The sequence below is a fragment of the Schistocerca piceifrons genome, chromosome 6, assembly GCF_021461385.2.
Source record: "Schistocerca piceifrons isolate TAMUIC-IGC-003096 chromosome 6, iqSchPice1.1, whole genome shotgun sequence".
Classification (NCBI taxonomy): Eukaryota; Metazoa; Arthropoda; class Insecta; order Orthoptera; family Acrididae; genus Schistocerca; species Schistocerca piceifrons.
Window position 1 is genome coordinate 401,876,846 of NC_060143.1, and position 13,282 is coordinate 401,890,127.

Below are 13,282 nucleotides of genomic sequence, written 5' to 3' on the forward strand. Positions count from 1 at the left end.
AATCTATCCTAAAAGCAACTAGCGCTCTTCTGTTATCGTGGTCCTCGTGCGTATTTTGGTCCGAAAGATTGTATAAACAGGCATACATGCTCCGTATCGAACTTCTGATGTTGTTTTTTTGAGTTATTGTGGATTATTAAAATTGATTATAGTGCAAACTTTTGTATTTTACCAACCGTGATTATAAGTTATTAATGTGATTGGCTGGAATGTAATACGAAAGTTTTAGGACCATAGGTTGTCCAGGTAGAAATTTTGAAGCCATGCTGTGTTGTGAATTCATGTATTTATGTTTTATATTGCAATGAGAATTTAAATGTGGTAAACCCACGCTTTGTGATTAATAATTAAAGATTTAAAAGTGCGTTCACTTAGCGCTAACTTATGTGTTGTGTTATTATTATTTTTAAAAATTATAATAGGCGTTTTAGTTTCTTAAATTAAAGTCTTTCCAAATCGAAAGTGGTGGCCCTCCCATTTTGGGCAATCGTAAGCATCGAAGCAGGATTTACATAGTTGGTTTTATGTATTGTATGTTATGAATAAATTATTTATGTGTTAAATCAAGTCTGATATATCAATTCCTTGCCCCCGTCCATACCTTGGTCGTAGTCTTTTAATATTAAATGATCAGACCACTGTTCCAATTTATGTCAACCAATTTTTAAATGTAACTGGTGGCCACGGATGGAAGTTAATGGCGTCACAACGAATCGACACACAGACCAGAGTCTTCAGTTTACGAAAGTGCAGTCGTTTTCACTACACTGCCAAAATGACAGTGTAAACAAACGGTTGCTCACGACTTTCAGAATCACGCTCGTACCCACCAGGAACCACGCTGTTATTTTAATATTCCCTATCATTTTTGCCAATCCAGTTGTTGAGGGTTCTGTACTGACGAATAATCAAAACCGGAACTTTGCGGTACTGTTCTCGAAGATGGCGATTGAGTGAAGAGGTGAAAGCGATTTGCATGTCCGTTAATGAAGACTTACCAGGTCTGGATCTTCGATGGTGATGCCGAAGTCGAAAGTACCAGAGTAGCTTTCGCTGACCGCTGCGTTGAGGCTGGTCGCTGTGATATTAGGTATGTTATCATTGACGTCCTTCACGATCACCACGAGGTCCTGTGTGACCAGCGACGAAGGGTCGTCCGTCTCGTACGCCGTCAGCAGCACCTCGAACGTTTCCTGCTTCAGCTCGTCTCGATTTATCCATCCGATTTCCAGCACTCCGTCCTTCTCTCCAATCGCGAATAAGTCTTGGTATTCAGCTGTGGAAAGCACAAAGACCATCGCTGAGCCACAAATCACAGAATCAGGCAAATTTAATAGCAGTCTCTCGAATTTGTAGTAGTATGTCCAATTTTTACAGACCTATCATTTTTACTAAACTTCAGTTATCCTTTCAATCTACACTACTGGCCATTAAAATTGCTACACCACGAAGATGACGTGCTACAGACGCGAAATTTAACCGACAGGAAGAAGATGCTGTGAAATGTAAATCATTAGCTTTTCAGAGCATTCACACAAGGTTGGCGCCGGTGGCGACGCCTCCAACGTGCTGACATGAGGAAAGTTTCCAACTGATTTCTCATACACAAACAGCAGTTGACCGGCGTTGCCTGGTGAAACGTTGTTGTGATGCCTCGTGTAAGGAGGAGAAATGCGTACCATCACGTTTCCGACTTTGATAAAGGTCGGATTGTAGCCTATCGCGATTGCGGCTTATCGTATCGCGACATTGCTGCTCGCGTCGGTCGAGATCTAATGACTGTTACCAGAATATGGGATCGGTGGGTAATACGGAACGCCGTGCTGGATCCCAACGGCCTCTTATCACTAGCAGTCGAGATGACAGGCATCTTACCCGCATGGCTGTAACGGATCGTGCAGGCTCTTCTCGATCCCTGAGTCAACATGTGGGGACGTTTGCAAGGCAAAAACCATCTGCACGAACAGTTGGACGACGTTTGCAGCAGCATGGACTATCAGCTCGGAGACCACAGCTGCGGTTACCCTTGACGCTGCATCACAGACAGGAGCGCCTGCGATGGATTACTCAACGACGAACCTGGGTGCACGCACGGCAAAACGTCATTTTTTCGGATGAATCCAGGTTCTGTTTACAGCATCATGATGGTCGCATCCATGTTTGGCGACATCGCGGTGAACGCACATTGGAAGCGAGTATTCGTCATCGCCATACTGACGTATCAGCCGGCGTGATAGTATGGGATGCCATTGGTTACACGTCTCGGTCACCTCTTGTTCGCATTGACGGCACTTTGAACAGTGGACGTTACATTTCAGATGTGTTACGACCCGTGTCTCTACCCTACATTCGATCCCTGCGAAACCCTACATTTCAGCAGGATAATGCACGACCGGATGTTGCAGGTCCTATACGGGCGTTTCTGGATACAGAAAATGTTCGACTGCTGCCCTGGCCTGCACATTCTCCAAATCTCTCACCAATTAAAAACGTATGGTCGATGGTGGCCGAGCAACTGGCTCGTCACAATACGCCAGTCACTACTCTTGATGAATTGTGGTTCGTGTTGAAGCTGCATGGGCAGCTGTACCTGTCCACGCCATCCTAGCTCTGTTTGACTCAAAGCCCAGCCGTATCAAGGCCGTTATTACGGCCAGAGATGGTTGTTCTGGATACTTATTTCTCAGGATCTATGCACCCAAATTGTGTGAAAATGTAATCACATGTCAGTTCTAGTATAATATATTTGTCCAATTCATTTCTTCTTGGTGTAGCAATTTTAATGGCCAGTAGTGTATATAAAAATTCGAATCGAGAACAACTGCCAACGTAAGTAACTTAGAAGTACTCGTAGATATCCTCGGTGTAGCGAAGCAGCTTAAAGCAATAATGACTATTTTTTCTGCTCCAGATAGCATACCAACAAGGTTCGTTTCAGAATATGCTGATAAAACAGCCTCATATTTAGCAGTCTCAAATTCATAGCTTATTTGTAGATTCCCAGACGGTTTTGGACGCCGTTCTCGACAAGAGAGAATTCTAATGAAATTGCATGACAATGGAGTTTCGCATCAGTTGTGCGACTGAGTTCATGTTTTCTGTCAGAAAGGTCACATTACGTAGTAATTACTATTACAATTGCGAGCGATTTGAATTGAAACGCTCATATAGATTTATTGGCAGACCACTTAGAAGTTGTAACAAATTCACTAAAGAGACTGCCTACACTGCACTAGTTCGTCCTCTGCCAGGGTAGTACTATGCTATATGGGAAGCTTTCCAGATAAGGTGGACGGAGGACATGGAAATAGTTCAAAAGAAGGCAAAACGTTCCGTATTATCGCGAAATGGTGGACAGAGTGTCACGGATATGATAACCGATTTGAATGGCAATAATTAAAACAAAGGCGTTTTTCGTTGCGGTGTGATCTTTTCACGAAATTTCAGTCACAAGCTTTTCTTCAGAATGTGAAAAAATTTTATTGCCGCCAACATACGTAGGGAGACATGATCATCATAATAAAGTAAGAGAAATCTGAGGTCGCACAAGAAGAGTTAAGTGTTTATTTTTCCAAAGCGCTGTTAGAGATTACAACGGTAGAGAAATAGTATGAGGGTAGTTCAGAGAACCCTCTGCCAGGCACGTAAATATGAATTGCAAAGTTGTCCTGTAGATGTACCTAGTAATCAGCTTTATACGCTATATCGCAATGAAACAGGTACAGTAAAAATTTCATTTTTTCTTGAGGTGTCAACTAGTGACTGTTCACCATGAGGTTGTCAATATTTTAACGCTGTTCTTTTAGTCATTTAAATTATCCTTAAAGAGGCCACTCGAGTGAGTGCAAATCTGACAAGCATAGATGCTGTGGCATGATTGACCATCTGCAGGGTAAGTTTGTGCAAGCAATCGGATAGTTCAATTTGCTTTATGCTTGATAAATTTTCAACCAAGCAAGCTTGTAGAAGTATACTAATGATGTACTTATGCTTCAGCATGTGCCGCCACAATGTGCAGGCTTGTACAAGCAAACATTATTTGTAAGGCAATCTTCGTCGTAGTATTACATCGAGCGACAAGAAGCAAACCAGCACCAAATCTCTAGACAAGCTTATACGAATATGCGAAAGCTGCCCTTGTTTCAGCAAATTTAAATCGAAAGCCTTTTCTAAAGAAAGGTTTCGCATAAGATGTAGTTTTAAGAAAATATAAAGCAATTGGTCCCGTAATAGACCAAAAATGCCAATATTAGAAAGATAAATTCTCCCTGAACCTAATATACAGGAAGATACTTATTTTCTATTTATTTTGAAATGATTATATCAATTATATGGCTATATCTTCAGCTCTTAACTTGAGAATAGGCTTTTCGTTTGATTAATAGCTCTTTAATCACAATCAGCAGCAACACATTTCTGACATCGGATGTAAAGCTGTTGGAAACTGTCAGCAAATATTTCTTTGCGGAATCGCTCGAAGCACCGGGCTCACGCGTTTCTGGATATCCGCAACGACTGCGAATATTCGTGAACAAAAGTGCTTGTCTTTGCTTACGTTCAACTCTTCTGCACTCGTTCCCAAAGACAGCCGCCAATTGTTCGCAAGCGTCCATCGCATTCGTGTGATTGCAAAATGGACCAACGCGTATACGTGAAATTTTCAATCAGATTAGGGAAAATGGTGAGAGAGAATCCTGGTATGCTATTGCTAGTGTATGGTGTTGAAGCAGTGAGTAAAAAAGTGTGCGTTTCAGTAGTTTAAACGCTTCAGAGGCCGAAGAAGGGTCGCGTTAGGTTCAACGCGCACAGTCCCAAACAACGTCTAACGACTGCGACAGATGCTTGTGGATGATCGGCGACTGTCTTTGAGAAGGAGAGCGGAAGAGTTGAAGATAAGCAATGGCAGTGTAAGAACTATTGTTCGCGAACATTCGCAGACGGTTTAGATATCCAAAAACGCCTGACCACTGTGCTTCGAGTGATTCCACAAGAAGCGTTTGCTGACGATTTCCAATCGTTTTACAGTCGATGTCAGGAGTGTGTTGTAGCTAATGGTGATTTCTTTGAAGAGCAGTAAAGGTATTTTGTTCGTAACTCTTCTATCCTTTATTTTCTGAGACAATCCACCGAACTTTTCAGACGCGCCTTCTGGTCTGCATTTTCACCTTCGTTCACAGAATAGTTGGTAAATTTAGCCTGAACGTTGTCCCCTGATGAAGTGGGTCGTCCATTGTTTGTAGTTTCCATACTTGCGAGATCACCTTCTAACATACTTTAATGTCTAAATCCATCTCCCATTCCAAATTAGTTGCGAGGCACTGTAATCAATATTAGAATGTGTTCAGCGTGCAAACCCGGGGTAGGCGTCATCCCATATATGGAAGAAGTCCTTTCTGACGCCTTGAAGAGCACAAGGTGTAACCAGGTGCAAGTGGTAGCTTATGTCGGTACTAATGCTGTGTGTCGCTTTGGATCGGAAGAGATTCTCTCTGACACTCGGCGGCTATCTGAACTGGTAAAGACTGCCAGCCATACTTCCTAGATGAAGGCAGAGCTCACCATCTGCGACACAGTCGACAGAACCGATTGTGGATCTTCAGTGGAGAGGCGAATAGAGGATCTGAATTAAAGGCTCAGTCGGTTTTGCGATTGAGTAGGCTGCAGATTCCTCGACTTGCGGCATAGGGTGGTGAGGTATCGGGTTATTAGATCAAGGAGTCCATTACATAAAGGAGGCGGCTACACAGGTAGTGGTGTCTGTGCGGAGTGGACTCTGCGGTTTTTTGGGTTAAAGAGTCTCGGGGAAAGAACAAAGAGGGCTTCAGTCTCAAAGGATGTAGGTCAAACACAGGTCAACGGTAGGCCTAGTAATCGTAAGTACTATAGTTGTAAATTGCTGCTGTGTTGGGAAAAGACCAAGAACTCCAAGCACTAACAGAAAGCACGAAGCTCAAATCGATATAAGTACTGAAAATTGGCTGAGGCCGGAGACAGGGCCAGTCGAACTTTTTACAAGGGACCTAACGGTGTTCAGGAATGATAGATTAAATACAGTTGGTCGTAGCGTGTTTGTTGCTGTTAGAATTATTTTATCTTGTATAATTGAAGTAAATAATCGCTGTGAATGAACATAGGTATAGGTTATGCTTGACAACCGGAATAAAATAGTAATTGGTTCCTTTTACCGACCCCACGAGCCGGCTGATACAGCTGAAAGACTCTAAGAAGACTTCAGTGTCGTCTCAAATAGGTACCTCACATATGCAATTATAGCTGGTCAATATGTTGTCGAAAATACATGTCCAGAGCCGGTGGTAGGCATAAAACTTCGTGGGTAGCTCACTCGTAAATGGTTGCAAAACCATGTGTGTCCTCTCAGCAACAAATAATCCTGAGTAAATAGCATCATGACGGATACAGGGATATAGTACGTGGCAAATTGGTAAAGAAACGGGAGCGTAAAATTTTCTAAGTTCGAACAGCCGACGTTACTTAATCACACGGAAGTACCAACAGCCGTCAGCCGGGAAGCATAAATATTTCATCACCATTACTCTGCCAGGAAGACAGCAATTACGACACACTTCAGCGAGACTCCGAGCGAGCTCAGCAAAAAATCGTCAGAAGGGTGCAGACCGAACTACCTTCGCAACATCATGTAAGAGACAATAGGTAAGACCCGTGTCGCCTAGAAGGGGTTTGGCTAAGTAGTAAAGACACTGCATCAAATTTATTAAGTAAATGTAGCGGAACTAAGACCGCAGACGGCTCGAGAAGAGGAGGACCGATTCGGTCATTACGAATGACGTCATAGAGCGTAACCTCACCACCGCAGCTACACTAGGGCACTTGATCATTGGGATCGATGGCGCTCATGTCGTTCGCACTCGGGTCTCTGGTTATGGTACGGTAACACCTTGTGTCTGAGATTCTTTTAGCGCTGGTCTTACACTTGCTGCCTCTCGAGAAGATTTGCGATCCGTAGCCACGGACGATATAGTCCTACATCCAGTACTGAACTCAGCACAGCAGCCAGCTTTGACGGGTAGTCCAGGGGTCTACCAACACGACTCCGGTCCAGGGCGAAAGCTGCCCGTAAACCCCCCAGCACAAGTCTGACGGCCTACCGTACCAGTGTACAAGATTCAGCATTCAGCACGACACCTCGACATACGACGTCACGGCCCATCTAGTGAGAGAACGCGAGCAGTGGTCGGAGGGATTGAGTATTCCTCTAAACGGCGCGTGAATCAAACACACACGTTACGGTCACCTCCATCTCCAAGCAGGGTTACCGAAGGGGAGTGCCTCACCAGAGTTTCATCGACTTCCACTCCAAGCTGATGCAGATGATTTCCCTCCGGATTACATGGCCACCAGCAACGACCTGAGTAATACACAGAATAATCTTGGATACTGTTTTACTGCGTCTAACGACGTCACACAGGTACTCGACCAGCATGTTGACAAAACAATAGGGGTTTCCAGCCCGGGACTGGTCTATCCCCGCAGATTAGTGACCACAAGGTTGCTGTAGCGAGACACAATACCGTAACATCCAAATCCTTCGAAAATAAAAATAAAATATATCTGTTTAAAAAAGTCAGGTAAAAATTCGCTTGACGCCTTCTTAAGAGGCAGTCTACATTCCTTCCGAACTATGTAACCGTAGTACAGATGTGGCTTGAATTCGAGAAAATAATACGGACGACAGTTGAGAGATTTATATCATATAAGTTAATAAGAGACAGAACCGATCGCTCATGGTACACAAAACAGATCAGAACACTGTAGCTAGATAAACGGAAAATGCGTGCCGAATTTAAAAGAACACAAAATCTCAAAGATTGCTGAAGTTTTACAGAAGTTCGAAATTTAATGTGGATTTCAGTGCGAGGTGCTTTTAATGATTTCCGCAACGAAGTTCTATCTCGAAATCTGGCAGAAGTCCCAACGAAATTCTGGTCGTATGTGAAGCACCAGCGGCAAGACGTAATCAATATATTCTCTGCGCGGTAGTGACGGTAATGTTACCGATGACAGTGCCACAAACGTGGAGTTATTAAGAACAGTATATTTGCAGTAGGATTTTGGAACACACTGTTCGAACGTAATGAATTACCTCGAAGAAAACTCTCTATTGACACATAGCGTGGATTCATAAAATATCACTCGCGTGCAATATAAGTTGTTCTTTATTGTCACGAAATAATGAGTGCTGTCGACAGGGGATATCAAATTGATCTCTTGTTTCCAGATTTCCAAAGGACTCCGGTCTTCGAAACCGATCCTAATCAAACTGCGTGACTAAGGAGTATCGTCCCAGCTGTGCTTACAGCATTCGTCAGGAACGTCACACTTCGGAAGTAACCGACGGAAAGTCGTAGAGTAAACCAGAAGTAATATATGGCGTTGCCGAGGGTAGTGTTATAGGTCCTCTACTATCATCTACAGGGTGTTTCACAATTTATGTTACATATGGTTCAAATGGCTCTGAGCACTACGGGACTTAACTTCTGAGGTCATCAGTCCCCTAGAACTTAAAACTACTTAAACCTAACTAATCTAAGGACATCACACACATCCATGTCCCATGTCCGAGGCAGGATTCGAACCTGCGATCATAGCGGTCGCGCGGTTGCAGACTGTAGCACCTAGAACCGCACGGCCATTATGTTACATACTCCTCCACTATGTTACATACTCCTAAAGATTGTAGACGGAAATTGGTACATGTGCATAGGAATACATGTCAGGAAACGTCATTCAGCGACTACAGAGCATGTAAGTTACAGGCGCCGGCACCTGTTAACTTATGCGTAAACAGATTGATTCCGTGATGATGTTACGAACTTTCTAAGATGATGGAGATAGACAAATGTACCAATATGAGGTTAGTGTCCCTGTACCGGAAACGAACGGGTTGTAAGCGAAAAACGTTCTGAAACGGGTATACATGTACTGGTACTATTGTTGCTAACATTGTAGGGTAGCCGGCCGCTGTGGCCGAGCAGTTCTAGGCGCTTCAGTCCGGAACCGCGCGACCGCTACGGTCGCAGGTTCGAATCCTGCCTCGGGCATGGATGTGTGTGATGTCCTTCGGTTAGTTAGGTTTAAGTAGTTCTAAGTTCTAGAGGACTGATGACCTCAGGTGTTAAGTCCCATAGTGCTCAGAGCCATTTGGACCATTATAGTGTAGGTAACTTTCAGAGGTGGTAATATAGACCAAAACAAGAATAGATGTCTAGTAAACATGAGCTCTAAAATGCATACTTTAAGAGTTGTGAGCACTTGTTCTAAGAGGAGATGTATTCTACAGTAGCGAAGATGAATAAATGCTCATAGCTCCTCAGGTATGCATTTTAGAGCCCATGTTTACTGGACTTTTTTCCTTGTTTTGGTCCATACTACTATATCTGAAAATTGCGTACACTACAATCTTAGCAATAACAGTACCAGTTCATGTATTCCACACTGTCAAAGGTATCAGATAGGTTTTCGTTTCTAACTTTCGACTCCTTCATTTCCGATCCAGGGACCCTTACGCCAAATTGATACATTTATCCTTCTCCACAATCCTAGAAAGTCTGTAACATCATCACTGTATGTTGTTGTTGTGGTCTTCAGTCCAGAGACTGGTTTGATGCAGCTCTCCATGCTACTCTATGCTGAGCAAGCTTCTTCATCTCCCAGTACCTACTGCAGCCTACATCCTTCTGAATCTGTTTAGTATACTCATCTCTTGGTCTCCCTCTACGATTTGTACCCTCCGTGCTGCCCTCCAATACTAAATTGGTGATCCCTTTATGCCTCAGAACATGTCCCACCAACCAATCCCTTCTTCTAGTCAAGTTGTGCCACAAATTTCTATTGTCCCCAGTTCTATTCAATACCTCCTCATTAGTTCTGTAGCACCACATTTCGAAAGCTTCTATTCACTTTTTGTCTAAACTACTGATCGTCCACGTTTCACTTCCATACATGGCTACACTCCATATAAATACTTTCAGAAAAGACTTCCTGATTCTTAAATCTATACTCGATGTTAACAAATTTCTCTTCTTCAGAAACGGTTTCTTGCCATTGCCAGTCTACATTTTATATCCTCTCTACTTCGACCATCATCAGTTATTTTGCTCTCCAAATGGCAAAACTCATTTACTACTTTAAGCGTCTCATTTCCTAATTCCCGCAGCATCACCCGACTTAATTCGACTACGCTCCATTATCTTTGTTTTGCTTTTGTTCGTTTATATTCTCCTTTGAAGACATTGTCCATTCCGTTCAACTGCTCTTCCAGGTCCTTTGCTGTCTCTGACAGAATTACAATGTCATCGGCGAACCACAAAGTTTTTATTTCTTCTCCACGGATTTTAAGTCCTACTCCGAATTTTTCGTTTGTTTCCTTTACTCCTTGCTCAATATACAGATTGAATAACATCGGGGATAGGCTACAACCATGTCTCACTCCCTTCCCAACCACTGCTTCCCTTTCATGCCCCTCGACCCTCTGGTTTCTGTACACATTGTAAATAGCCTTTCGCTCCCTGTATTTTGCCCCTGACACCTTCAGAATTTGAAAGAGAGTATTCCAGTCAACATTGTCGAAAGATTACTCTAAGTCTACAAATGCCAGAAGCATAGGTTTGCCTACCCTTAATCTATTTTCTAAGATAAGTCGTAGGGTCAGTATTGCCTCACGTGTTCCAACATTTCTGCGGATCCAAACTGATTTTCCCTGAGGTCGGCTTCTACTAGGTTTTCCATTCGTCTGTAAAGAATTCGTGTTAGTATTTTGCACCCGTGGCTTTTAAACTGATAGTTCGGTAATTTTCACATCTGTCAACACCTGCTTTCTTTGAGATTGGAGTTATCGCGGTATATACACACATATTTGTGTGCCGTTACCTATAATGTTGACTCTCTGTAGCGTCTTTGGATGACGTTTCCAGACATGGGTTCCTATGTAAAACTTGGTCTACTAAGTCCCCTCTAGAACCTCTAGAAATGTATAATATGAATTATGAAAAACCCTTAAATATAAGTGACGGAGGAGGAGGCGTAGTGATTAGTACACTGAAATCCCATTCGGGAGGACAACAGCTGAAACCGGCATCTGGCCATCCTGATCTAGGTTTTCGTGATTTCCCTAAATCGTTTCAGGCAGATGCTGGGATGATTCTTTTGAAAGGGTACGTCCGACTTCCATCCCCATCCTTCCCTAATCCGACGGGACCAATGACCTCGCTGTTTGGTCCCCTCCCCACAATCAACCAACCAACTATTCAAGCAGCCCTCTGAGAATGTTTACAGATGATGCTACCATCAGATTATCAAAGGCAATTGCAAAATGATTTAGACAAGGCATCTGTATGGTGCGAAAAGTGGCTGTTGACACTAAATAATGCAAAAGTGAAGTAATCTGCAAGACTACTACGAGGAAGCCGCTAAATTACGATTACACGATAAATCACACAAATTTAAGGCTGTGAAGTCAGCTAAATACGCTCATGCTCATAAATTACGGATTATGCTAATACATGGTGAAAAAACGCTCTGGTGGGCGGTTTGCGGGTTTAAATCACCTCGGGGCGTGTCCATGCGGTGCATTTGACCTGCGGTCATCGCACGATGGCGCTGGCAGCAGTCCACATACACATTGGTGCACGTCAGAGTACAGTGCAGCGAGTAAGTGTGCGGACGTTTTCAGATGTGCTAATGGTGACTGTGTGTTGAAAATGGCTCAAAGAACACATATTGATGACGTTATTATGGGTAGAATACTAGGGCGACTGGAGGCTGGTCAAACGCAGCAGTTCGTACCACTGGCCCTCCGTGTACCACCAAGTGTGACCTCAAAATTAAGGCAGCGATTCCAGCAGACAGGAAACGTGTCCAGGCGCTACATTACGGGACGCCCACAGTGAACACCACAAGAAGACCGATATCTCATCATCAGTGCTCGCAAACGGCCACGGAGTACTGCAGGTAGCCTCGTTCGGCATCTTACTGCAGCCACTGGAACAGTTGTCTCCAGACACACAGTCTACAGACGACTGAACAGAAATGGTTTATTCGCCCGGAGACCTGCAAGGTGCATTCCATTCACCACTGGTCACAGAAGAGCCCGTAAAGCCTGGTGTCAAGAACACAGTACATGGTCACTGGAACAGTAGTCCCAGGTTATGTTCACGGATGAGTCCAGGTATAGTCTGAACAGTGATTCTCGCCGGGTTTTCATTTGGGGTGAACCAGGAACAAGATACCATCCTCTTAATGTCCTTCAAAGGCACCTCTATGGAGGTTGTGGTTTGATGGTGTGGGGCGGGATTATGATTGGTACACGTACACCCTTGCATGTCTTTGACAGAGGAAATGTAACGGGTCAAGTGTATCGGGACATCATTTTGCACCCGTATGTCTGCCTTTTTAGGGGTGCAGTGAGTCCCACCTTCCTCCTGGTGGACGATAACGCACGGCCCCACCGAGCTTCCATCGTGGAGGAGTACCTTGAAACAGAACATACCAGGCGAACTGATTGGCCTGCCTGTTCTCCAGACCTAAACCCCATCGAGCACGTCTGGGATGCTCTCGGTCGACGTATCGCTGCACGTCTTCAAACCCTTAGGACACTTCAGGAGCTCCGACAGGCACTGGTGCAAAAATGGGAGGCTATACCCCAGCAGCTGGTCGAGAACCTGATCCAGAGAATGCCAACCCCTAGTGCGGCCTATATACGTGTGCATGGTGATCAAATCCCATACTGATGTCGGGGTACATGCGCAGGAAACAGTGGCTTTCGTAGCACATCTGTTTCGGGGGGTATTTCTCAACTTATCACCAATACCGTGGACTTACATATCTGTGTCGTGTGCGATCCCTACGTGGCTATGCTATTAGCGCCAGTTCTGTGTAGTGCCACGTTGTGTGGCACCACGTTCTGCAATAATCCCTAATTTATGAGCATGAGTGTACTTACGCATTACAATTGCGAATAATTTAAACTGAAACCATCAGATAGATGATGATGTTTTGGGGAAAGAGGGTGGCCTTTTCAGATGGATAACCTTTTATGTTCCATAGGACAGATAACCACTGGCGTGTACGGCATGAAACGTCTGAAAGCAAGGGTCCACGCCAGAGGAGAGCGTTATTCTCTAGGGAATGTTTAGGTGGTATTCCCTGAGTGACCTCGTCCTTGTGGAGGGCACAGTGGATCAACACAAGTATGTATCTATCCTTCGGGACCATGTCCACACCTATATGCAGTTGGTCATTCATC

The 13,282-nt window shown here is 44.0% G+C and overlaps 1 protein-coding gene across 1 annotated transcript in view; it reads right to left on the reverse strand.

Annotated features, from left to right (window-relative positions):
• LOC124803347 (cadherin-87A-like) overlaps positions 1-13,282 on the reverse strand; it is a 146,356-nt gene that overhangs the window by 31,442 nt on the left and 101,632 nt on the right. Inside the window, exon 8 of the mRNA XM_047264533.1 lies at positions 999-1,276. Coding sequence (XP_047120489.1) covers positions 999-1,276 — 278 coding nt within the window. The remainder of the gene's footprint in view (positions 1-998; positions 1,277-13,282) is intronic.